A 27,618-nucleotide genomic window follows, 5' to 3' on the forward strand; every position below is an offset into this window, starting at 1 on the left:
TTTTGTGACTTAATTTTTTGTACTCAACGATGTATCATGATCTTTCCATGTCTGTGCAAATAGATCTGACACATTGTTTTTTAACAACTGTATTGTATGCCAAAATACAGATATACTGCAATCATTTAACTATTTCCTTATTGATGGGCATTTATTTAGGTTGTTTTCAACTTTTTACATTTGTAGACATGTATCTTCTTCCTTACCTTTGAGTCTAAAAACAAATATTTCTATGATAATCAATGATAGAGTCTTTGAAGTGAAATTGTTGGCTAGAATGACAGGTGCAGTTCATAAAAACACAACAAACTTTTTTAAAGGTGTGAAAGTAGAATAGGGGAGTAACAGCTTCCTTTCAACTCCCGTTCTTTTAAATGTCTCCTGCATCCAGTATTGTCATATTTTATTGAGGAAAGATTTATACACCATAAAATTCACAGATCTTAAATGTCCATATTTTTTTTTTAGTTCTAACAAAGGCATAGGTTCATGAAGCCTACAAGCCTATGAGAAGGTAGAAACATTTTCCTCACCTTTAGACCCATTTCCAGTCAGTCATTCCTCTCCACTGCCCAAAGGAAACCAGTTCTCTGATTTCTATCGCCATAGATTACTTTCCCCTGATTTTAAGCTTCATATGAATGGGATCACATTGTGTGTACTCTTCTATATTTGATTATTTCACTCAAAGTAATGTCTGTTGGAGAACCTCTAGTTGCTGCTTATAAATAACAGCAGATTATTCCTTTTTGTGGCTGAATACTATTCCATTGTATGAATATACCACAAGTTGTTCATCCATTCTCCTGTTGATGGACATTTGGTTTGCTTCCAGTTGTGGAATATTATGAATGAATCTGTGATAAACATTTGCATGCAAGTGATTTACTGGGCGCTTCACCTAATGGTCTCATTTAACCCCACAGTCAAACTCTGAGGTTCAAACTATTGCTATCTCCATTTTAGGATTTAGATTATTCCCACATTGATGGTTAGTGTATACAGGTGATTCAGATATTTAGTGACAGAGATTTGAACCTGGGTAGTCAGGGTCTACATATCTTGCTAATAAATGTACATTGTTGTGTATTATAAGATATTTTGGTTAGATAACTTTTTGGCTTTAGAAGGCATGAATATTTATATCAGGTGAGTCACGAATATAAATGGGTTTTTGTTTTTCAGCTTTCTTCTGTGAAAGACTATGGAAATGAAGTGGACATCTATGCTTTGGGGCTGATTCTTGCAGAACTTATTCATATATGTCCCACTTCTTTAGAAACATCGAAGGTAAATACAATGTCACAGAATTAAGCAACAAAAATTATTGACCATCATATTCAAAGTACTGCTTCAGTTATTGACCTCACTTGAGGATGGACTGGAGCATGTTAGTGTTGACTGCAAATTAAATATGAATTTTTACCTCTTTCAAGTTTGGGCAACCAATACTTTTTGTTGAAGACCAAACCTTTGGTCTTCTTTGGAAAGTGTGTGCATCTCTGTCTATAAAATTGTATTGATGGCTTGCTTTGCATAAGACCCTGTGCTGAGCTCTCCAAGGGTTATGAAAATGAGTAAGACTTGTTCTCAAGGAGCTTATATTTTATAAGGAAAGGTAACATAGAGAATGCTATGAATGTTTTAGGAGAAGGCATGAAGTCGAATGGAAACACCTAAAAGGGGGGCTTTGCCAGCTGTAGGGATTTAGGCTTCATGGAGGTGTTTAATTGGGCTCTGAAGGATTGGTTGGCTTCCAATACTCCAATTTAGAGAGAAGGTGATGCGAGCATGGAAAAGCATTGGGAAGAGTATATTTGGGAATAGTTGGCAGTGTCATTTTTATTGGAGTATATAAGTCAAGGAAGTGGTTGGTGGTCAGTGGTACTGGAAAGATATACTGGTTTGAAATGAAAACAAAAATATGGATTTCTTATGGAGACAGTGGCGGGCCACCGAAGGCTGAAGGCAACTGGATATCCTAGTCTGAAAGTCAGTAAGAGGGACTTGCCTGGAGTTGACAGCCTTCCCCCCTGTAAGGCAGGGATATTGAAAATACCTTGCAGAGGGCTCCAAAAAGGATGCAGGGAGATAATTCATACCATGCTCTTAAAACTTCAACATGCTGTAATGTTCAGGATGGTTCTTAATGGGGGTGGTGGGGGAAGAGGATTCCCGCTTGCTTCTTGGCAGAAGAGATTTTTCTAAAAATCTAGAAATATCGTAGAATTCTGGTATCCCCAGCCTTTAGTGCTTCTTAAGTTTGTTTTTCTCCAAAGTGAATCATTTCCTAATAAACATATATATGTTTAATTTTTAGTTATTTGAAGATCTGAGGAGTGGCAACTTAGATGTATTTGACGGCAAAGAAGTAAGCACTTAAAAATAATTGAATTTTGTTTATTGCAATGTTTTCTTTCCTAAAATTGACTCTTATTGTCATTACAGAAAGATCTTCTAAAGAAATTACTCTCAGAGGACCCCAAGAAACGACCTACCACATCTGAGATACTGAAGACTTTGAAGGAGTGGAATAGTGTTACAGAAAGAAGGAAACGAAATACATATTAGATACTTAAAAAGTATCCTGCTTCTGATAATTCCATTTTCCTATAATTGTCTAAAATCTGCTTGGGAATATTGATGGTATTTATCTTCTATTTTCATTTTTTCTCAATTTTTTTTTTTGCCACATTTGCAGAAAGGCTTACATCTTTTCTTACTTCAGAAACATTCTTACATTTGACTTTCCCATGGATCATCTTCTTATTACGAAAATACCAAAAGAATCCCTCAAATTTTCTTTTTAATACCAACCAGTGAATCAGTTAATTAATGAGTATTTATTAAATGCCTAATGTTTCTAGGCAAAAATAATATCAGATCTATCTCTGTCTTAAATAGCTAACAATCTAGTTGGAGAATCTGGTGACCATGAAAAGATAAGTAAAAAAAATAAGTATAATCACTTCTGAAAGCAATTTGGTATCATCTAGCAAACGTAAATGTATACATCCTATCCTGAAAAGCTATCAATTCCATTGCTGCATACACACCCACAAGAATGTTCATAGAAACCCTGCTCATAATAGCCAAGAGAATAGGAAACAATGCTAATGTGCGCCAAAAGAAGAAAGGATACACAAGTTGTATTATATTCATACACTAGAATACTGTATGTATAGCATGAAAATGAAGGGATTTCAGCTGAACACACTGACGTGCCAAATCTCTCAGGAACATATGTTAAGGAAACAAAGCAGATTGCGGGAACCATACACAGAATGATTCCATTAATATAAAATTCAAAGAACATGCTCAGCGGAATAAGTGTGAAATGAGTGTGTTTAGGTATCCAAACGAATGTGGTAAACAATACAGGGAAGGAAAGGAGTGAGAACGATTATTAGATTCTGATAGTGATTTTCTCTGAGGAGGGACAGGAGAGATTTCAGAGTTAACAGTTAATTTTGTTTTTTTAACCCTGCATGTTGAGTCCACTAGTGTTTACTGCATAAATATTTTACTTCTCTTAAATACATTTTGTACACGTTATAACAGACACTTTAAAGAGATGGTAGTTGTGCTGTAAGACAGTAGCTGAGCACAGAAAACAGTCAGTCTGGAGGGGTGAGATCACATTCCGAGGAACCATGCCACAGGCTTAGAAGTGACATTCCAGGGAGACCTCCAAGTCTGTGAAGGACTGAGATGAATAGAGAGCAGACCATGTGAGAAGTCTGGACAAAGGGCCTGGTATGCATCCTGGGAAAGATAGATTTGAGAGATTGGGTATGCTAGTTTGGTTCTGTGAATTGCTGTTGGGAATGTGCTTAGCTACTCCGTTGTGTCCATCTCTTTGTGACCCCATGGACTGTAGCCCGCCAGGCTCCTCTGTCTGTGGAATCTTCTAGGCCAGAATACTGGAGTGGGTTGCCATTTCCTCTCTCCAGGGGATCATCCTGACCCCGGGATCGCACCCACGTCTCTTGCATCTCCTGCCTTGGCAGGCAGATTATTTACCGCATAGCCACCTGGGCCAGAATATAATTGAGGCTGCATCTTGGAAGAACTTGAGGGTTACTTTAAGCTTTGTAGTAACCAACTGCCTTCCCAGGTGGTGCAGTGTAAAGAATCCGCCTACCAAGGCAGGAGAAGCAGGGGAGGTGGGTACGATCCCTGGGTGGGGAAGATCCCCTGGAGTGAGGAAATGGCAATCCACTCCAGTATTCTTGCCTGGAGAACCCCATGGACGGAGGAGCCTGGCGGGCTCCAGTCCACGGGGTCTCAAAGAGTCGGGAGTGACTGAGCACACAGCAGAGCACACAGCAGCAACCAACCATCATTCTAAAATCATCGAGTAATTTTATAATTTTTAAAATGAGCCAAGTTTAAGCTCGGCAGAAAAAAATAGTAATAGAAAATACTTTTGTCAAGATTTATAGCAATTTCTAAAAAGTGTAATTGAAAGCAATTAATATGGTCTTCAGCTCCCAGTGCAGTATTTGATTAAGGCAAGGTTCATCAATGGATGCTAAAACTATTGGTTGAAAAGGTATTGGGAAACAGGAGCCATAAAGGATGTAAATATAGTTCCACAGATGATATTACAAAGGGGAAAATGTATCTTTAAAATGAAAAGATCTTGTCACCACAATAACCAAGTAATTAAAGGTTCAGCATCACCAAAAGTGGAAACACCTAACACCACACCCATCCTGATGTGATGTAAGAATTATACACTGTCACCTGTTTAGTTTTCTTGCCCACAGTGTTTAACTGGAAATTAATCATGAGGAAATGATGAGCCAAATCCTGAATGAAGTCACTGATAAGGTAATTAACTTGGGTTTCTCAAAAAATCAGGACGATGGAAAAAAACAAGAAAGTAGAGGAACTCTTCTAAATACAGAGAGACTAGAGATACCATGACCAAATGCAATGCTTAAATCTTGATTGTATCCTGGTATATATATAAAAAAAACAAACAAACAGGAAATAGCTATAAAAGACGTTTTTGAGATAATTGAGAACATGTGAATACAGACTGCATATTAAATGAATTTATAGAATAATTGTTAATTTTCTTAGTTGTGATAATGATATTGATAATGATAATGATATCGTCATACCGGAAGATGTCTTACTTATTCTTAGGCAGTGCATACAGAAAGTTTAGGGGTGAAGTGGCTTGACATTTGCAGCTTACTATTGTTCAGCAAAAATCAAGGTGAACATTAATATGTGTATGTATGTGTACACTTAGTCATTCAGTAGTGTCCGAGTCTTTGTGACCCTTTGGGCTGTAGCCCGCCAGGCTCCTCAGTCCATGGGATTCTCCAGGCAAGAATACTGGAGTGGGTTGCCATTTCCTCCTCCAGGGAATCTTCTCTATCCAAGGGACCAAACCTGCGTCTCCTGTGTCTCCTGCATTGCAGGCAGATTCTTTACCTGCTGAGCCATTGGAGAAACACCTATGTGTGTGTGTGTGTGTGTGTGTGTATAGAGAGAGAGACAGAGAGAGAGAGAGAGGGAAGTGTGGCAAAGTGTTAACACAATGATAAATCTAGGTGGAGGATATACAGTATTTCTTGTGCTATTCCTAGAGCTTTTCTGCAGCTTTGAAATTTTTCTAGGGGGAGAGAAATCCTTTTTAAAAAAATTAGTATTATCTGGATTTGATGAATAAAGACAAACTCAAAAGAAAAGCCAGTGAACGTGGCAGATTAGTGTGAACTTGGCTTTATTTTTACCTTCTCTCGTTTTTTAAATTCAGGTATAATTGATTTGCAATTTTATATTAGTTTCAAGTGTACAGCATAGTGATTCGGTTCTTTTATATATCCTTCTCTCACTCAAATATTTCTCGACTATTGTGAAGTAAATAGAGTCCCTTAAAGGTTTATTTTAGTATGTATTTTCTCAGCCTCAAACTATCTAGTAAATAAAATGTAACTAGTAAATAAAAAGTATCCTTTTAGTCAGAGGAGAAGAGGGGCAAAGACCAGGGACCTTATTTGCTAATTAAAACACATATGTGCAGATATTTTCAAGAGCCATTTTAACCTAATTGCCTCACTAGAAACAGAACTTCTAGGAAATTTTTATTACAAAGAACACATATTTCCTATTAAATTCGCACATATTTAACATAAATATATATATATGTATCATACTCAGCACATGTTATTTTTGTTAGTGGTATTTAGTATAAATACACACATATACACATATGTGTGAGTGTATGTGTGTCTGTGTGTATGGCCAGCTATATAATATGGGGGATCCAAAGCAAAATGAAAATGTGAGGCCCTTATTCAAAAATTAACATGGGGGCCTTATGCAGCCACACAAACTGCATGTCAGTGAAATCAGACTTGTATGTATATACACGTGTATACACATGTATACATATTGCACATGTATGTCTGAAATGGTTAGAAATCTACAAACAGGCTTTTCCAAGACTGTTATCCAGTGTACCAACTTGAGAGAAAAATGCACAACATCTATTTCACACTTGAGTGTTCAGCATAGATTGAGGTTTTGGCATGTTACTTTTTTGTTATGAATATGGAATAATTTAAATATTATCCATATTTATTTTTATAAGTTTTTATGTTAAAACATAAAAGCAGAGACTAGAATAAAGAAACCCTATGTACCCAGCTTCAACAACTATCAGTATTCTGCTTTTCTTGTTCTATTTATCCCTTTCTTTTGCTGGAGAATTTTAAAGTAAATCTCAGGTATTGTATCATTTTGCTTGTAAACACTTAAAGATGTATTTTAAAAACTTTTTTCTTCATTTTTTTGGCTGCGCTGGGTCTTCTTTGCTGCCTGCAGGCTTTCTTTCTTTTTTTTTTTTTTTTTGCCTGCAGGCTTTCTCTGGTTGTGGTGAGCGCAGGGCTAATCTGTGGTTGTGGGATGTGGGCTTCTCACTGCTGTGGCTTCTCTTTTTGTGGAACTTGGGCTCTAGAGCACGTGGGCTTCAGTAGTTGTGCGTGGGCTGAGTTGACCCACAGCATGTGAATCTTGGACCAGAGATTGAGTCTGTTTCCCCCCTGTATTGGCAGGCAGATTCTTAACCACTGCACTACCAGGGAAGTCCTAAAGATGTATTTCCAACATAAAAGATGTTTTAAATTTTAACCAAACCTCAATATCACTGTTGCTGAACAAAATTAGTAAGATTTCTTTCATAATCAGACTGTATGGAGTTTTCCTATCTAGAAATATTTTCCGGCAGGTTTTTAAAATCAGGATCCAACACTGCATTTAGTTGGTAAATAAATTTTTACCAACTTTATAACATTACCCTGCTTTTTGTTTCTTTCCTCTTGCCTTTTATTTGAGGAAGGAACTAGGTCATACATCCTATAGAACTTCATTCATTTAGGATTTGGCTGATGGTATCCCCATGGTGTTTAGTTAGATCTAGAAGATTGATTTGATTATGGTCTGAAAATTTTTTCCAAGAATACTCCCTAGATGATGCTGTAGTATGCATGTGTGTGTGTGTGTGTGTGTGTGTGTGTGTGTATAGAGAAAGGAGTCATCCTTATTTCTATGTGAAAATCAACATACAACGTATTTCTTATACATTGCATTAGGGTATGATGCTGTATATTTTGCATCACTCCAGGAGGAGCATGATGTCTGACTGTTCCACTTTTGGTGATTTTAAGTTTGATCGGTGGTTTGTGGTGGTGTCTGGGTTGGGAAGATCCCCCTGGAGAAGGGAAAGGCTACCCACTGCAGTATTCTGGCCTGGAGAACTCCGTGGACTGTATAGTCCATGGAGTTGCAAAGAGTTGGACACGACTAAGCGACTTTCACTTGTGGTGCTGCCATCCACTACCATCAATTCTCCTTATCGGTCTTTCATCTAACAGTGTTAGCAGCCATTGATGACTACTGTCTGGATCCATTATTTCATTAGGGGTTGCAAAACTGATTTTCAGATTCTATCAAACCTCTTGCATTTATTATCTGTGATTCCTCTTGAAAGAAGAATTTTCTCTAAAGCTGAATGGGTTGTTGTTGTTTAATCGCTAAGTCAGGTCTGATTCTTTTGCGATCCCATGGATTGTATCCCGCCAGGCTCCTCTGTCTGTGGGATTTTCCAGGAAGGAATACTGGAGTGGGTTGCCATTTCCTTCTCCAGGGGCTCTTCCCAGCACTGGGATTGAACCCATGTCTCCTGCATTGGCAGACAGATTCTTTACCACTGAGCCACCAGGGAAGCCCAAAAACTGAATGGAAAAGATGGGATTAATATTTATTAATTTTTAGAATGAGATGGCACCCCAGCAACCTCCAAAGGTGACAAAGAGGTTTTTTGGCTTTTTATTTTTTTTTTTAGGCAGGGGTCTGATCCAACCTATATTTTGAAACTGTGTTTAGACTAGGTTGGAGCAGGCAAAGACTATTGAAAGTTCAGAAGTCCGAGAGGCTAAGCGGACCCAAGCAATTGGAGGGGACAGAACCAACAGGTGCTGGCATCTAATCTGATGTGAGGATTTAGGGATGTGAGGGTTTGGGGATGTGAGGATTTAGGTAATCAGCGATTACCTCCAGGTTGCTCTGATGGTGAGCACCAGAAGTATGATGCTGTTAAAGAAGGTCCAAGTCTCAATCAAATTAACCCCTTCAATGAGCCACACACAACTGAGAGATATTTTGTCTCACACTGTTCTCTATTACACAGTTTTTAGTTAGAATTTAAGCAATAGTGGAGCAATGGTTCATGTGTCACCATGGTGAGGTGCGGCACATTGAGGAGGTAAAACGCCGGATCTCGTTTGGAGATGTCGAGTTTGAGGTGCTGCTGTAATATTCACTAGTGAATGTAGAGCAGATCTGGGAAATGCAGGGGAGGAACCTGAAGGATGAGCTGGAATCATACACAAGAGAGATGTGGGTCTTATCTGGAAGTAAGCCCTGGTGCTTAACTTTGAATCCAAGAGCTTGCCGAGGGAGCATACATAGAGGAAAGGGCTCAGAAACAAAAGTATGCTGGACATCTCCATGTAGATATTTACCCTTTATATCTAAATGTCAGTCCACTCCCTAACGTCTGTGATTTTACGTCTGTGACAGATACAGGGACAATGGTTGTCAGGTATACAGAGGCCCCACTCTTGGCTTATACTAAATGCAGGAGAACCCAGGTCTCCCTCATTACAGGTGGATTCTTTACCATCTGAGCCACCAGGGAAGCCCATTACCGGCTTATAGTAGGACTAAAATCCATGTAATGGGTAAAACTCTTGAGGCAAATCAGATATCTCTCAAATATGTGTGGCTCTTCAGGGGTCAATATGATTGAGACCTGTATTAGTTCCCTAGACCTGCTGTAACCAAATGACCACAAAACTGGAGGCTGAAAACAACACATATTTATTTCACTGGGCTCAAGTCAAAGTGTTGGCAGGGCTGTGTTCCTCTGGGGGCCCCCGTTTTGCATCCCATGTTCAGCGTTACCTGATCAAGTCCCAGCCACACAGGTCTGCTCAGGGTCACCTAAACAGGCTTTTGTGCTCAATGGCTTCCAGCTATGGTTTCTACCTAAAATTCCCTTCAATCTTTTTCTTTTGTAAAATAACAGCTTTATTCAGACATAATTTTGCATACTGTAAAATTCATCCCATTTAAAGTATTCAGTTCAGTGGTGTTTAGTATATTCAAAGTTGTGCAGCATCACCACAATCAATTTTGAAACACTTTCATCTCCCCAGAAAGAAACCCTGTACTTGTTAGCAGGCTTTCCTCATCTTCCCCTAACTCTCTGCATCCATTCATCCACTTTCAATCTCCATAGACTTGCCTGCTTGGGACATTTCATTTAAGTGGAATCATACAAAACAATCATACAACATGTGATCATTTTCACTTACTATGTTTTCAAGTGTCATCTTTGATACAGTGTGGGTGGAAATTCCTTTCCCTTCTATTGCCAAATAATATTCAACTACATGGATACATTACATTTAATTCACCTATTCATCAGTTGATGGACATTTGGGTTTCTGTTTTCTGGCTATTATGAGTAATACTGCTATGAATATTCATGTGCAAATTTTATGTGAACATGTTTCCATTTCTCCTGGGTATATACCTAGGAGTAGAAACACTGGGTCTTACGGTAACTCCTTCCTAGTGACTTTGTATATGAAAATGATGTTCAGAGCCCAAATTCAGTGTTGCTACCATAGTGTTCTACCATCTCCCATACAGAATGAAACTTCTCCCTAGTACTCCTAGTACTTCATACTTTTTTATTTTTGCTTCATACTTTAACATGGTACTTATCAGTTTGCCTTGGCACTCAGTTATTCCTGTGTGGGTGTCCCCCTCCTTGTACATTACTGGAAAGCAGGGACAGTTGATTTACCTTAAGGAAGCAAGTGTATTACCCTGCTTAAAACAGGAACTCTCTAAGTGCTTTTGAATTAGTAGGGAATAAAAGTGCTAAGAATTTTATATGTCTGATCCTACAAAATGTGTCTGATACGAAATAATGTTCATTGTAAAATTTCAACAATTTAATGTTGGTAAATAACACTTGAAGGTGGGTAGGTAAACCAATTTGGTATATTAAAATCACTTTATTTTGAATTTTAGAAGCTCCAGTATTTTGAGTTTATAATGAGGAAAATCAAACATTTTAGAAATTCTAGATAGGACTTTGAAAATAAACATAGTATTAACATAATATGGTTAAAAGTAAATGACAACCTGACCTGTTAAAACTTATGTTTCAAGTGTCACATATGTTCTAAAGCAAATATAAGAATTCTTTTCAGTATTTTACACCCCTTGGTTTTCATTGTCGTCTGGTTATGAAGTTGTAAAAGGCATTTATGAATAAAAGTAAGTTTTTACTCATACTGAAAATCTGTAGGTTTCATTGTTGGTGGTAAGAATAGAGGGATGTCTCCCACTCTCTAAGGCAGGCTGAGTGCTGGCCTCTGGCCTGGAAATGCAGACCACAACTCTGGTGGACTCTTGGGTTCAGTCAAGGTTATTCCTATTCTTATGTTAATGAATATATTTATGAACATATTTATTTTTTTCACGAACATACTCTAGGCCACTGGGCAGGTAGCCCCATAGTACAAGGAGAAAAAGAAGCCAGTTCCTAACTCCATTCAGTCTGAAAGAATCCACATGGCTTCGGGTCTGACAGAACAAATGTCAGTATGATGGCTAAAATGACAGGCAAGGATGTGATTATAACTGCAAGAAGAAGATGTACTCCTGTTTTATCTGTTAATACAATGTTATTATTTTTTACATGAAAAAAGTATCAAACAGTATTGTCCAACTATATAAGCTCCAATATTTTACATATGTATTTATACTCATAAAAATAATAATTCAGTTTCTAGATGAAGAACTGAGGCCCAGACGTTGACTAGGTTTTCAAGCTCTACTGCATGTTGGTATCAAGGGTAGTGGTGCACAGACCAGAGGGATCAATTATATAGACTTTCTGGAAGTATGATAATCTTTGTACTATCATTTTTTTTAAAGCTCTCCAAGTTAAACTCGAGGACAAGTTAATTAGGTCATATTAATACAACTCATACTATTGATAATCTTAATTTGGCTAAGTGTAGGTTAGCTTCGGCTGTGTTCTCAAGTATGCTGTTTATAGTAAGAGGCTGATCTCTTGCTCAGTGCTTCAGAAAGGTGAGCTGTGAAACTGTACAGGTAAGGGCACAACTTGATCCAAAGAACAGCTGTGCTCTGGTTTAACCTAGAGAACGAGTTCTTATCTACAGGTGATAATCAAACTCAGAACTTTAAAATAAATAGATATCTAGAAACTATCCTAGACTAGCTGAATTAAGTCACTAAGGGTAGTATCTGAGCTTGGGAACTTTTAAAAAAAGTTCATAATTTTGATGCCCAAACTTACATGGAGCTCTCTAGGAATGTGCCACATGGTATGTCTTTAGCTGTATTTGGTTAAGTTATAGGGAAGCAGAATTCAGCTTAAGACAGAAAAATAACTTTAAAAATGACTTAGTGCTACCCAGCTCTTTTAAGGCAGTGAGCTCTCTGCGGCTGGACAAATCAAGGTAGAGGTAGGATTACCACCTGCTGGGAATGTTGTCAAACAATTAAGAATTTGGATCACCTGATGTTTCAAGTTACTCCCAACTATTGTTTCTTTAGCCAAAACTTGCAATAGTTCACTCATAATGGATACACACATTGCCATGAAAACTCATGATTTTATGGAATATCATAATTACTTTGTCTCTAAAACTCATTAGAATTAAGTACTATTAATGGAACCTTGCCTCTGAAATTACTCTCATTGAGGGGGATACTTTTCGCCTCCTCCTCATGCTTGCATGCAGGGAAGGGAACCTCTTCTTGCTCCTTGGAAGACAGAATTGTGGGAAGAAGTTCTGTGAGCCTGTATTCATCCCTTCTCAGCAGAGCTGTATCTCTCCTGATGAGTGGTTTTGGGAAAAGGAGCTGAGGAGGTGTGCCTCTCCTCTTCGCCTTGAGGGTTGGTTCTCTCACCTCGACAGCTAAGACGGGCTCTATCCTTCCTCCCTCTGAGGCAAGGTCTGCAGTTCTCTCTAAGCAGGGAGATCTCACAGGGAGTGTGACTGGAGAAGAAGTCAAGTAGCTCTTCATTCCGTTAGTAATAAAGCTGATATTTTGATCTCAAACTCCCACGTCTCATGTCTCAATTTGTTCCAAAGTGAAAAGGGGAATAAGAGAGCTGGTGTCCTTTAACCCCATAAACGTCATGACAGAGTCATGAACTGTAATTGCTGGTGTCTGTAATACTTGTGCTCTGCAATGGCTTTCCATTATATGTTCAAGTTAGTAAAGAATTATATTCTAAAGTACAAAGAACTTCTAATGTACAAAAAGAACAAAACACATGAAGTCCCCTTTCTTTACCGGTATCAAAAATTTGGGAATTCTAACTGCCCAGCTATCTGTCTTTAGGAAACAAGAACATTTGCCACGCTTCCACTTTATTGAGAATAATCTTAGTCATGATCTGCAGAAGTTGGTCCTGGACAATTTGAAGACAGGTCTTCTTTATCTGTAATTTATGTGAGGAAAAGAAACAATTAATACAAATTGCACAGTAAACTATTTTAGAAAATTGTTTCAGCATAACCTGTATTTTGTAGTTGTGTCTGCTTCCCTCCTCTGCTAAACAAACCAGGAAAAGATACAACAATAATCCCAAATTCTTCACTCTCAAGTACAAAGTCCTTAAGTTCAAGTTAACAAAGCTGGCTTGGGCAAGTGCTAGAAAAGAAAGCACTTGTGTCTTTAAGACATCTGACACGTTTTAACCATTTCTTTCCTTACAATGAAAAAAAAATGGAGTGGATTTCAACATTCTGATGTCTATGGTTCACAGACAATATTCTACCTAACTACAAAAAAATTGGTTCTAAAAATTTACTGTATCTTTCTGGCAGCTGCAGAATTGTGGAAAAATAAAGCATGAAAAAAATTTATCATCTTCAACTGATTAAAAAATTCTTTCTTTTGAAATAGAAGACTGAAAAATTCCCTTCTGCACCTTCAGTTTCTGAAAAGTTAAAAGCACCTTTAATTAACCCTCAATTCTTTCTCTACCCACTATTTCTTTAAAGCATTCATCCAACATTGCCCTTTGGATGGAATAAAAAATTTCCATTGTCTATGGGAAATATGAATTTCATTAAAAAGAAAATCAAAGCTGAAATCAAAGAGCATTTGTATCCAATAGTTTTTAGAAGCATAAAGTATCTTCTTACCTTCATAGGCTGTTCCACACCAAATACAATACAGATGTTCTTCTCTTAAATAACTAGTCAGTATTTGTAATTTTTCCAGTACCTAGGTATAGGTAGGATACAAGCACATTAATAGTTCACATTGAACAGCATTTTTGTTTTTAGGTCTCTTAGATTATGCTCAATTACCCCAAGGCCATAAATCCTCTCATAACGCTCAGTTAGGAGAGGTGTCAAGGGTAGAATATATTAGAACATGTCCCAGTTTACTAGCTGCCCTATTTCACATCTGTCAGACACAACACAGGCCACTTGTTAACATTTCAACAATAGACTGTGGCTGGCTCTATTAGAATCACCATCCTTTAAGACCCCTTCTATTAATAGTTTCCAAGAATCTGGGTGGAACTGTCTCACTCCGGCACTACAGTTCTCATCAATGGTTTCCCAGTTAGGTGGAACAAAGATTTTTCAAATTGTGAATGTTTCCTACACACTCTTTTATACAAGTAACCATAGAAATGTGTATTCTTTTCTTGAAAACTCTCTACTTACTTTGAATTGTGTTTTTTGACTTTGTCTTGTATGTGGGTGAGTTGGGGGGAGGAGGTACTCAGAATTACTTTCAGAAGTTCAATAGGAAACAAAGTAGATATCAACATAATTTACATTTGCAGCTAATACATCATCCAAACTGAGGTGAAAGGGGTAAACTGAAGCTAAAAGGGCCATTTACATGAAGTTTTGATTTGGGGTTAATAAACCTATAATGTAGTAGTTCTCAACTAGGAGTGATTTTTTTCCTTCAAGTGAAAATTTAGCAATGTCTGGAGATAAAAAGCTTTCCTCAGTGATCAGTGCAAAGAAATAGAGAAATACAATAGAATGGGAAAGACTAGAGATCTCTTCAAGAAAATCAGAGATACCAAGGGAACATTTCACACAAAGATGGGCACAATAAAGGACAGAAACGGTATGAACCTAACAGAAGCAGAAGATATTAAGAAGAGGTGGCAAGAATACACAGAAGAACTGTACAAGAAAGATCTTTATGACCCAGGTAACCATGATGGTACGATCACTCACCTAGAGCCAGACATCTTGGAGTGTGAAGTCAAGTGGGCCTTAGGAAGCATCACTACAAAGAAAGCTAGTGGAGGTGATGGAATTCCAGTTGAGCTATTTCAAATCCTAAAAGATAATGCTGTGAAAGTGCTGCACTCAATATGCCAGCAAATTTGGAAAACTTGGCAGTGGCCACAGGATTGGAAAAGGTCAGTTTTCATCCCAATCCCAAAGAAAGGCAATGCCAAAGAATGTTCAAACTACTGCACAATTGCACTCATCTCACATGCTAGCAAAGTAATGCTCAAAATTCTCCAAGCCAGGCTTCAACAGTACATGAACCATGAACTTCCAGATGTTCAAGACAGATTTAGAAAAGGCAGAGGAACCAGAGATCAAATTGCCAACATCCGTTGGAGCATTGAAAAAGCAAGAGAGTTCCACAAAAACATCTACTTTTGCTTTACTGACTATGCCAAACCCTTTGACTGTGTGGATCATAACAAACTGTGGAAAATCCTTCAAGAGATGGGAATACCAGACCACCTCACCTGCCTCCTGAGAAATCTGTATACAGGTTAAGGAGCAACAGTTAGAACTGGACATGGAACAACAGACTGGTTCCAAATTGGAAAAGGAGTATTGGGAAAGGCTGTATATAGTCACACTGTTTATGTAACTTATATGCAGAGTACATCATGAGAAACACTGGACTGGATGAAGCACAAGCTGGAATCAAGATTGCCGGGAGAAGTATGAATAACCTAAGATACACAGATGACACCACCCTTACGGCAGAAAGTGAAGAAAAACTAAACAGCCTGTTGATGAAAGTGAAAGAGGAGAGTGGAAAAGCTGGCTTAAAACTCAACATTCAGAAATCTAAGATCATGGCATCTGGTCCCATCACTTCATGGCAAATAGATGGGGAAACAATGGAAACAGTGGGAGACTTTTATTTTTCACTGCAGATGGTGACTGCAGCCTGAAATTAAAAGACACTTGCTCCTTGGAGGAAAAGCTATGACCAACCTAGGCAGCATATTACAAAGCAGATTACTTTGCCGACTAAGGTCTGTCTAGTCAAAGCTATGGTTTTTCCAGTAGTCATGTATGGATGTGAGAGTCAGACTATAAAGAATTGGTGCTTTTGAACTGTGGTGTTGGAGAAGACTCTTGAGAGACCCTTGGACTGCAAGGAGATCAAACCAGTTTATCCTAAAGGAAATCAGTCCTGAATATTCATTGGAAGGACTGATGCTGAAGTTGAAACTCCAATACTCTGGCCACCTGATGTGAAGAACTGACTCATTGGAAAAGACCCTGATGCTGGGAAAGACTGAAGGCAGAAAGAGAAGGGGACGACAGAGGATGAGATGGTTGGATGGCATCACCAACTCTATGGATATGAGTTTAAGCAAGCTCTGAGAGTTAGTGATGGACAGGGAAGCCTGTTGTACTGCAGTCCATGGGGTCGCAAAGAGTCGGACATGACTGAGCAACTGAACTGAGCTGGAAACATTTTTGATTGTCACAGGGGGAAGTGCAGTGGATGGTGGATGGAGGCCACAGATGCTCCAAGATAACTTACAATGTATAGAACAGCCCCACAACAAACAATTACACAGTTCAAAATGTTAATTGTGCCAAGGCTGAGACACCCAGCTTAAGGAACTGGTGCTAAAACACACATTTAATGTGGCTGATTCATGATGGCATCTGGCAGAGGCTAATACAATATTGTATTTACTTATTATTTTAATTTGTCTGTGCCAGGACTTAGTTGGGGAATGTGAGATCTAGTTCCCCTACTAGGGATTGAACTTTGGCCCCCTGCATTGGGAGTGCAGAGTCTTAGCCCCTGCACCACCAGGGTAGTCCCTAATATTGTAAAGCAATTATTCTCCAAAAAAAAACCCAAACAAACCATACACTTAAATCTTCACTCTTATATTCATCTTCATCTTGCTCTTTTTCTTCCTCTGCCTCTTCTTCAGTTTCCTCTTCAGGCCTCAACCAGTACCATGCCTCCCTGGGAACTTGAATATTCTGAAAATGTAGAATTATTCCCAATTAAACAAAGCTAAACATAAAGATTATCACAAGTTTGTTCATGTCAACATGAATTCACTCTTTCAACTAAATATTTACTGCTTTAATTTCCACACCATGGAACAGTGCATGTGAGTTCAGTTGCGTCTGACTCTGACCCCAGGCTCTTCTGCCCATGGAATTTTCCAGCTTAGAATACTAGAGTGGGTTGCCATTTCCTTCTCCAGGAGATCTTCCTGACCCAGGCATCAAACCCGAGTCTCCTGTGTCTCCTGCATTGGCGGATTCTTTACCACTGAGCCACCTGGGAAGCCCTGTACTATGGAACTATGGAGATGCAAAGCCCAGTTAGAATACTGCCTCCCAACTGCTGACAATCTAGTAGGGAAAAGAAGCTATGGGGATAAGTAGCTTAATGGGTATAAAATGATATATAGCTAAGAAATCTTAAGTATCATGACATATATTCAAAATAACATGCTATGGAAATACTGGAAAGTGAGAGATTGCTTCCAGCGATCTATTTACATATAAGGGAAATTTTACAAACATTTCTGAGAATTTAAATGAAGTCACTTTATTTTGCTGGTAGGTGAACCATCAAAATAAAAAAATTAAAGAAAAATCAAATCAAAAATTGAATTTTGAGAACTAATAAATCTGAAATAACATTCTACATGATTTTACTAGTTACAGACATGGAAGTTACTGAATATGGACTGAAAATAGGCTCTTCTGATTAGCCAAGCATTCAGGTGAACAGAATTTCCACAATTCTGAGTAATAGTTCTGAGTAATCAATATTCAAATAAATGGAGAACAGTTAAGTGAAAAATGGTATTTAACGCTTAAAGATCACTCAGACTATGTTCCTGCAGTGAACAAGTCATTATTGTGCATACCAGTTATCACAGATCAACAGTGCATCTGAAAGTTTTAATGGGCAGATACACTAAGCTTGGAGTTCTGTCTCTCTCTTTAAAAATAAAAATATGGGACATTCCTGGCGGTTCAGTGGTTAAGACTCCAATACTTCCAATGCAGAAGGCACACTTCCAGTGCAGAGGGCACAAGTTTGACCCCTGGTCACACACGCTATGTGGCGAGGCCAAAAAAAAAAATACACGGTAAATCATACTGGGTGCCAAAACACTTTACCAAACTGAAAGCAGGTAAAAGGATTACCTTCTGAGCATCCAATTGTTGACAAGCTCTCTGACTTCTTCTAAGATCTCCTTCTAGCTTCATTTCGTCTTGCTTATTTTTAAGTCGAATCCTAATTCAAAGAAAAAAATAGTACACCAGAGGTCTGTGCTCTCTTTATCCATGTTAAATGCCCAAATACCAGGAAACATACCCCAATAAAGGAACGAGGAGACTAAAAACAGCTCAATTACCGAAACTGTTCTGCTGCTCTTTCTTCAGCTTGGCTTTTCATGTGAATCTTTCTTCTGTAGCTTTCCAATTTTTCCTCTGCTTTCCGTTTTAACAATGTCTCATGACCAATGCCACTTTTCCCTGCTCAAACAGGAAACACTGATGAGAAACCTACTAACTTTGTATGTCGAAATGTGACAACTTAAATTTTTTTTTCTGGCCATGCCATGCAGCTGGCAGGATCTCAGTTTCTCAACCAGGAATTTAACCCAGGTCCCTGGCAGTGAAAACATGGAGTCCTAACCACTGGACTGCCAGGGAATTACCTAAATACTTACAAATTGAATGCAATTCTAACTTCAGTACACTCAAAATCATTTGATAAGAAGGACAGGAGAAAACACTGGAGTTTTTTTTTTTTTTAACCCAAATTCACAATTTGATTTTCACAAAGATTATCAGTCTGATCTAAAAAGATGTCAATACTATCCACATTTTTTTCAAATTGGGAAAAAAGTATCAACAGTCATGCTTTTATATAAATATGATGAACAAATAAAAAATATATACTTTTCCCTTTAATTTGTTCAATTATTAAGAAAAACATTTAGTGGATAAATCAGGATACTTTTAGGACATTCAACAGATAAAAATAGCTTTGTATTTTTGATGGTTACAACAATTTTCCCCTTACTTTCATGATTTAAATTTTATTTTATACTCATTAAAACTTAATTTTATTTTTAGTTTAAAAGGTCTAGGAGTTTAAGAAACATTCTACATGATAAGAACTGTAATAGTACCACCATAAAAAACTATTTATTAAACAAGCATATGTGCTATGTGTAAGCTGTTACTAACAGCAAACACCCACAACAGTAATTACACACCTGTTTTGACATTGAGAGGAATTGGTTCAACAATACCATCTCCTAAAAAAAAGAGAACAAGGCACAATTACTTTAGAAATTCTTCCTCAAACTGTTGGTGGGTGCACTATGCACCTTTATAATGTTCTATGCGTATCCCTTCCAGTTTCAGTGATAGTCAAAATCGAAACTGAACATCAGTACACCATAATCAACTACTTCCCTTGGCCTTCAAATACTAAGTCCTCAATAAAGCTGATGGACAGCCTCCAATGCCACCTAAACGTAGGAATTTTCACTGATATATATACAAGAGGGTGGCAGCTTAAGAGAGAGCAAAGCCTTGCTAGGAAAGTCAAAGCAAGGACAATAAAGGAGAGACGAGAAAAACAGCTTATAGAAGATACCACGTGTATGACCTCTATGTCTTAATAAGCAATCTCATTCCTAAAACAGAGGTGAGAACTGAGCCTCTCCAGCGGAGGGGTCACTCGGCAGCTGCCACAGGTACAGAGCAAGCAGGCCGGAGTCTGGCCATCATCTCTAGTGTTGCTCCCCTGTCCTTTGGGTCACTGAACTCTGCTTTCTTTAAGATATTTTTGATGTGGGTCATTTTTTAAAGTCTTTGTTCTTGTTTTTTTGCCACTTGGCATGTGGGATCTCAGCTTTCTGAACAGGGATCGAACCTGCCCCCTCTGCATTGAAAGGTGAAGTCCCAACTACCGGACCGCGAGGGAAGCCCCCCTTTCTTTTTTTAAAGAAACATTTATTTATTTATTTGGCTGTGCTAGATCTTAGTTGCAGCTTGCAGGGGTCTAGTTCCCTGACTGGGGATCGAAGCTGGGCCCCGTGCATCGGGAGCAGAGTGTTAGCCGCTGAACCCCCAGAGAATGCCCTGGGCCACTGCACTTCTTAACCCTTCTCTTGTCATCATTCTTAGCTGCTGCCTCCATGGCAAGCCTCATCCATCCCACTCCTTCAGGGCCAAGCTGGGCTGCTAAGCAGCTCTGGGTGGCATATGTCCGAAGTGGCTGTGGGAAGATGGAAGTTCTCCACAAGCTTGCCAGCCCAGAGACCAGGAAGCTTAAGTTGTTTCAATCTCTGTGTAGATGGACAGAGAGGAAAGAGTCATCACTGGTCCCCATCAATAAGTTACCATTTGGTGGTTAAGAACAGCTGTCCATTTCTGGCTCTGACTCACCGCTCTTGCCGAGGGCCTGACCGCTTTTATACCCCATCTTCTGAAGCAGAGCAAACCCTTTGTTTTCACAGCCGAGTGCGTTCTTCAACCCCGTGTCACGTCTCTCTTGTTCTTCTTCTTTTATACTCTTCTGTCTGTTTTTCAGATTCGCTTCCTGTCGCTTTTCTTCTTTTCGACGGGCTTCCCGGATTTGCCTCAGCATTGGCAAGCCTGGTCTGATATCGTCTCTGAAGAATGAGGGAAAAGGTTATTTTAGACTAGTACATGGAAGTTTCTCATAACTTTGCCACTTACTCACTTGACACTACTTAATATTTCAGGGCCACCTTTAGGAGTAACTCTGTTATCACCACTATTAGAACATAACCAATGTCCTGTGAGAATGGCTGTTTTGGTAAAAATGATGAAGGCTGGTATTAGAAGGTAAGAAACAAAATGCAGAGTTGAAAAAATAAGAAATAGTAAGACTGATTTTTTTTAGGAGATTGGCAATAATAAAAGGAAACTCTCAAAAGGGGGTGAAAAGATGAAATAAAGGAAAACAGTAAAATGTCCTTGGTAGTGTGGAAGAAAAAGAATTGAGTGCCAAAGTAAAATGGCTAGCATTAGAAGCATGTTTGTATCATAGACATGTAGGAAATGTTCTCATAAAGCAGTAAGATGAAATTTCCAACCTCACCTTTAAAATCAATGGCATTGCTTAAAAATCTCCAATTCCTTAATGTCTTACACGTATCATTATATGGGGTGTGCACATTTACTTACTGGACATTAATGAAGGAATCAGACATATAGTCCTCCTCTTCTGCCATGTTCAACTTCATATGGCAAAAGTATCTACAAAGCAAACAGAATGAAGTCACAATTTTTTTTTTTAAGATGCAGATTCAAGGTTTTATTTCAAACCCCAGCATGACCACTTACTAGATGTGTGCAATCTTGAAAACATTACTGTCCCTTCTTCTACCATCAATTTTTAAAAATTTGTTTTTAATTGAAGGATAACTGCCTTACAATGTTGTGTTGGTTTCTGCCATATGACGACATGAATCAGCCACAAATATACATATGTCCCCTCCTTCTTGAACCTCCCTCCCAGCCCAGCCCCATCCTACCCTCACTCTATCCCTCCAGGTTGTCAGACAGCACTGTGTTGAGCTCCCCGTGTTATACATCAGCTTCCTGCTAGCTATCTATTTCACATATGGTGTGCGTGCGTGAATGCTAAGTCACTTCAGGTGTGTCAGACTCTTTGTGAACCTATGGACTGTACCCCACCAGGCTCCTCTGTCCACGGGATTCTCCAGGCAAGAATACCGGAGTGGGTTGCCATGCCCTCCTCCAGGGAATCTTCCCGACCCAGGGATAGAACCTGCGTCTCTTACATTCCCTGCATTGGCAGGTGGCTTCTTTACCACCAGCACTACCTGGGAAATCCTTTACGTATGGTAACAGAACTAATTTTCAGTTTACCAAAATGGAAATAAACTTGCATGCATCCTCAGCTGTGACCTTTCTCTAGAACCCTACTCCATATTCAAGTGCTCTCTTGACATCTTTCTGGGTTGAGCCCTCAAACTCAACAATCCAAACAACTCATTCTCTCCCCCACCCCGATTGCCTTTACCTCTATATTTCCAAATTAATGTCGCCACTATCTCCCCCTTCCTGACCTCTCATAAACCTCCGTCCACTCTTCTTCCACATTATCCCTCATAGGCATTTTTTTCTTATAGCTGTGACCACTACTTTAGTTCAGGCATTTCTTTCTCACCTTAACTGTCACAGCTGCTTCCTAATTGGTCTTGTTGCCTTTGGCCTCTCCTCTTCCAATCCACAGAGGTCCTCTATGACCTCTCCAAAGTGTTTTTTTGTTTGTTTTTTTTAAAAAAAAAAAAAAGAAGAAGTCAGGCCATGTTACTTGCTGGTTTCAAATCCTTCAGCAAACTTTCCCCTGGGGGCAGTGGAGGAACCATCACTTTCACACGGCAGCAGGAGAGATCTCCCATAATCCGACCTCTGGCTCTTTTTCAGGATTCATTACTCACTCCACACGGTCTCACTGTCCTCTGAACACACTGCAGACAGTTCATTCTCCTAGGCCTACGCTACCCATTTTTACAAATGGCTGTCTTGACTACTCCAGGCCTCTCTCCACAGCACTTCATGTTCAAGCTGTTCATTGGTAACTAGATATAGTTAACACTTCACTTATATGGAAACACTTCTGAGGACAGTTTTAGCCAAAATAGTTAAAATCATGTAATAATTAGCCCTTAAAGGGATAAAATAACTATCCAGAAAAGTGTACTTCAAACTTTCCTGTGTATATGAATTGCCCCGGGATTTTCTCGTGGCTTCCCTGGAAGCTCAGCGGTAAAGAGTCTGCCTACGAAGCAGGAGCCACAGGGAGACGTGGGTTCAATCCCTGGGTCGGAAAGATCCCCTGGAGAAGGGCATGGCAACTCAACCCAGTATTCTTGCCTGGAGAATCCCCATGGAGAGAAGAGCCTGGTAGGCTACAGTCAGTCCATGGAGTCACAAAGAGTTGGACACGACTGAAGCGACTTTTAGCATGCAGCATGTTTCTCAAAATGCAGAGTTTGACTCTGAGCTCCAGTCCAAGGCTCTGAATTTCTAACAGGCTCCCAAGTGCTGTCAATGCTTCTGGTGCAGTTGCTGGATGCAAAAGGGAGTCACTTGCTGCAGTGCACATACACTGTGTCGGCCTGTTCATCATCCCTCCTTTTGGAACTTAGCCCTCTGCCTTCCTTGTGGTTCTACTGGAGGGTGGCAATTAGTACACCCTGGGGCATAAGGTGGCCAGTTATAGTACCCTATGTCCTAGTAAGAGGGGAGGGGATGACCTAAATAGGGCAAATAAACATCTCTTTCCCTGTTGTGGATATTCAGTCGCTCAGTCATGTCCAACTCTTTGAGACCCCCATGGACTGCAGCACACCAGGCTTCCCTGTCCTTCACCATCTCCCAGAGTTTGCTCAAACTCATGTCCATTGAGTCGGTGATGCCATCTAACCGTCTCATCCTTTGTCTCCCTCTTCTTCTCCTGTCCTTAATCTTTCCCAGAATCAGGGTCTTTTTCAATGAGTCGGCTCTGTGCATCAGGTGGCCACAGTACTGTAGCTTCAGCTTCAGCATCATTCCTTCTAATGAGTACTTAAGGTTGATTTCCTTTAGGATTGACTGGTTTGATCTCCTTGCAGTCCAAGGGATCCTCAAGGGTCTTCTTCAGCATAACAGTTTGAAAGCATCAATTCTTCGGCGCTCAGCCTTCTTCATGGTCCAACTCTCACATTTGTACATGACGACTGGAAAAACCATAGCTTTGACTACACGGACCTTAGTCAGAAAACTATGTCTCTGCTTTTTAATACACTGTCTAGATTTGTCATAGCTCTTCTTCTAAGGAGCAAGCATCTTTTAATTTCAGGCTGCAGTCACCATCCACAGTGATTTTGGAGCCCAAGAAAATGAAATCTGTCACTGTTTCCATTGTTTCCCCATCTATCTGCCATGAAGTGATGGGACTGGATGTCATGATCTTAGTTTTTTGAATATAGGTCTACATCAGCTTTTTCACTCTCTTTCCTGAATGATACTTATACATGGATTGTGGTGGGAAAGAAGTTCTCTTTGTTGGGATTTCTGAACTGGAAATATGTGAAGCTAAGCTGTGGATGGTTGTCTTTATATATTATGTACAGCATTTGCAGTAATTCACCCAGTGTCTCTAAAGCTCAGATTCTTCATTGATAATAATAGTATTTTTACACATAATGATTTCAGCTCAGTTCAGTCGCTCAGTCATGTCAGACTCCTTGCGACCCCATGGACTACAGCATGCTAGGTTTCCCTGTCCATCACCAACTCCCACAGCCTACTCAAACTCATGTCCATCACGTCAGTGATGCCATCCAACCATCTCATCCTCTGTCGTCCCCTTCTCCTCTCGCCTTCAATCTTTCCCAGTATCAGGGTCTTTTCCAATGAGTTGGTTCTTTGCATCAGGAGGCCAGAGTATTGGAGTTTCAACTTTAGCATCAGGCCTTCCAATGAATATTCAGGACTGATTTCCTTTAGGATGGACTGGGTGGATCTCCTTGCAATCTAACGGACTCTCAAGAGTCTTCTCCAACACCACAGTTCAAAAACATCAATTCTTCAGCACTCAGCTTTCTTTATAGTCCAACTCTCAATGACTACTGGAAAAACCATAGCTTTGACTACATGGACCTTTGTTGATTAAGTAATGTCTCTGCTTTTCAATATACTGTCTAGGTTGATCATAGCTTTTCTTCCAAGAAGCAAGTGTCTTTTAATTTCATGGCTGCAGTCACCATGTGCAGTGATTTTGGAGCCCAAAAAAATAGTCTCTGTTTCCATTGTTTCCCCATCTATTTGCCATGAAGTGATGGGACCAGATGCCATGATCTTAGTTTTCTGAATGTTGAGTTTTAAGCCAACTTTTTCACTCTCCTCTTTCACTTTCATCAAGAGGCTCTTTTAGTTCTTCTTCGCTTTCTGCCATAAGGGTGGTGTCATCTGTGTTCAGTTCAGTCGCTCAGTCGAGTCTGACTCTTTGCGACCCCATGGACTGCAGCATGCCAGACCTCCCTGTCCATCACCAACTCCTGGAGTTTACTCAAATTCATGCCCATTGAGTCGGTGATGCCATCCAACCAACTCATCCTCTGTTGTCCCCTTCTCTTCCCGCCTTCAATTTTTTTTTTTTCTTCATTGTTTTATTTGCCAGACTTGAATAGGGTCATTAGAATAATGGAAATCTTGTTTAGCATAGTAAACTGCATTATGAAGGGTTGACATAGATCTCTCTTTTTTTTTCCATTTATTTATATTAGTTGGAGGCTAATCACTTTACAATATTGCAGTGGTTTTTGCCATACATTGATATGAATCAGCCATGGATTTACATGTGTTCCCCATTCTGAACCCCCCTCCCACCTCCCCCTCCATTATATCCCTCTGGGTCTTCCCAGTGCACCAGCCCCGAGCACTTGTCTCATGCATCAAACCTGGACTGGCAATCTGTTTCACAATCGCCTTCAATCTTTCCCAGCATCAGGGTCTTTTCAAACGAGTCAGCTCTTCACATCATGTGGCCAATCTGCGTATCTGAGGTTATTAATGTTTCTCCTGGCAATCTTGATTCCAACTTGTAATTCATCCAGCCCAACATTTTGCATGATGTACTCTACTTATAAGTTATATAAGCAGGGTGACAATACACAGCCTTGACATACTCCTTTTCCTATTTGGAACCAGTCTGTTGTTCCATGTTCAGTTCTAACTGTTGCTTCTTGACCTTTATATACATTTCTCAGGAGGCAGGTCAGATGGTCTGGTATTCCCATCTCTTTCAGAATTTTCCAGTTTGTTGTGACCCACACAGTCAAAGGCTTTGGCGTAGTCAATAAAACACCTACCTAGTATATCAAACATTCTTATCCTATTTAATTACCGTTAACGGCATCCCTGGTGGTCTAGTGGCCAAGACTCTGTGCTCTGAACACAGGGCTATGGGTTAAATCCTTATCAGGGAACTATATCCTCCATGCTACAACTAAGTAGTGAAGCCCTATAAATAAATAAATAAAAATAAAAAGAAATATTAATTACCGTTAACAGCTCTGTAAGATAGGTACAATTGTGCTATGCTTAGTCACTCAGTCATGTCCCACTCTCTGTGACCCCATGAACTGTAGCCTGCCAGGTACACTTAGTCCTGCTTTAATTAAGACTCAGTTTAGGTAAGTGATTTGCTCAATACCACACACACACAAAACCCTATGTCTCAGAGCTGTTTCTACTGCAAATAGGATTAGATTATTTTTCAGGGACCTATTTAGCTCTAAAGGGCCATGCAGACAAGAATAGGTGTTACAGGTCATTTAAGCCCCCTTTTTATGGGTACAACATATTTCCCAGCATCATCTATTCCCATGAAGCATAAGGATAAACTCCACAAGGTGATAATCCAGGCAAAATGACAGTGGCTAGACCGCAATGGAAGTGATGAGAAATCATCGGATTCTGGGTATATTCTGAAGATAGGGATAATGGGATTGGAGGTGGCATGTGAAAGATTGATGCCAAGGGTGACCGTTGGGCTTTTGGTTTGAATAAACAATGGAGTTACCAGTTCTTGCAAATGGTCAGATTGCAGTATCAGGTTTTGTTTTTGTTTGTTTTCTGGCAGAGAACAGGTGGGAGGTGTCAACAAGAGTGCTACGTCACCCGTGTCCACAGAAGCTCTTCACAATAGCCAAGACATGGAAATAACCTAAATGTCGGCTGACAGATGAATGGATAAAGAAATGGATAAAGAACAAAACAATGCCATTTGCAGCAACATGGATGCCACTAGAAATAATCATACTAAGTGAAGCAAGTCAGAAAGAGAAAGACAAATACCATATGATATATGTGGAACTTAAAATGTGACACAAATGAACCTATTTATGAAATAAGGGACAGAATCAGGGACACGGAGAATAGACTGGTGGTTGCCAAAGGGAGGAGGTAGGAAGACGGATGGACTGGTAGTTTGGGAGTAGTAGATTCAACGAGAATGTATAAACAACAACACCTTACTGTATAGCACAGGGAATTATAGCCAATATTTTGTGATAAGCCATAACGGAAAAGAATATGGAAATATATATACGTATGTATAAATGAGCCGTTTTGCTGTACAACAGTTGTGGACATTACAATACACAACATTGTAATTCAAACATACTTTTTTTAAAAAGCGACGCTTCGCATGTACTCAGAGTCTCATTACACATCCCAGTGGAGAGATGGACTACGTAGCACAGCAGAAAGATGACAAGAAACGCCTCAGTCCCAAACACTCCCTTCAGGGACCGCCGATCCCTTCCCTCCTGGCGCTCATCCCACAGACTTGACCACTCACGGGTGGGAACATAAGAGACGGTGTGATAGTTACAGCCAGCGTACAGATCACCACCCTTTATCATTCGACAGGCGCCCACAGCCCCTTACCTGGAAGCTCTACTCTCCCCAGGCCAGCTCTACAGAACGCTTGCCAGGCGCCCACAGCCCCTTACCTGGAAGCTCTACTCGCCCGGGGCCAGCTCTACAGAGCGCTTGCCTCGGCTCGCTCCTGAGTTTCCGAAAACAGGATCAATTGGAAAGCTGCGGCAGGCGGGGCTTGGCGGACGCGGTTAAGTGCGCTTGCGCAGGATCAGCCTTCCGCGCACGCGCTCTCCCTGCGCTTCCT

At 39.8% G+C, this 27,618-nt stretch overlaps 2 protein-coding genes across 6 annotated transcripts in view; one reads left to right on the forward strand and one right to left on the reverse strand.

Moving 5' to 3' along the window:
* The window catches only part of EIF2AK2 (eukaryotic translation initiation factor 2 alpha kinase 2), a 37,944-nt gene extending 27,052 nt beyond the window's left edge, over positions 1–10,892 (forward strand). For all 3 annotated transcript variants that reach the window (XM_043918225.1, XM_043918227.1, XM_043918226.1), the window contains 3 exons: positions 1,186–1,290; positions 2,321–2,371; positions 2,449–10,892. In XM_043918225.1, the coding sequence (XP_043774160.1) occupies positions 1,186–1,290; positions 2,321–2,371; positions 2,449–2,571 (279 nt within the window). In that variant the 3' untranslated portion in view covers positions 2,572–10,892. The remainder of the gene's footprint in view (positions 1–1,185; positions 1,291–2,320; positions 2,372–2,448) is intronic.
* Positions 10,893–11,265: 373 nt separating this feature from the next.
* On the reverse strand, positions 11,266–27,572 carry GPATCH11 (G-patch domain containing 11). 3 transcript variants are annotated; one of them, XM_043918230.1, is made up of 9 exons: positions 27,446–27,572; positions 21,099–21,170; positions 20,334–20,560; positions 19,154–19,195; positions 18,284–18,404; positions 18,072–18,162; positions 16,767–16,883; positions 13,791–13,872; positions 11,266–13,081 (listed from the first exon to the last, which is right to left on the reverse strand). In XM_043918230.1, the coding sequence occupies exons 2-9, from the start codon at positions 21,155–21,157 to the stop codon at positions 13,026–13,028; spliced, it is 795 nt and encodes a 264-aa protein (XP_043774165.1). In that variant the 5' UTR covers positions 21,158–21,170; positions 27,446–27,572; the 3' UTR covers positions 11,266–13,025. The 3 variants fall into 3 exon arrangements, with proteins under 3 accessions (XP_043774165.1, XP_043774166.1, XP_043774167.1); XM_043918231.1 differs by having other exon boundaries at positions 27,381–27,449; XM_043918232.1 differs by lacking the exon at positions 27,446–27,572 and adding an exon at positions 22,108–22,736.
* Between the last annotated feature and the right edge of the window lie 46 nt (positions 27,573–27,618).

The sequence above is a fragment of the Cervus elaphus genome, chromosome 11 (genome assembly GCF_910594005.1).
Source record: "Cervus elaphus chromosome 11, mCerEla1.1, whole genome shotgun sequence".
NCBI lineage: Eukaryota > Metazoa > Chordata > Mammalia > Artiodactyla > Cervidae > Cervus > Cervus elaphus.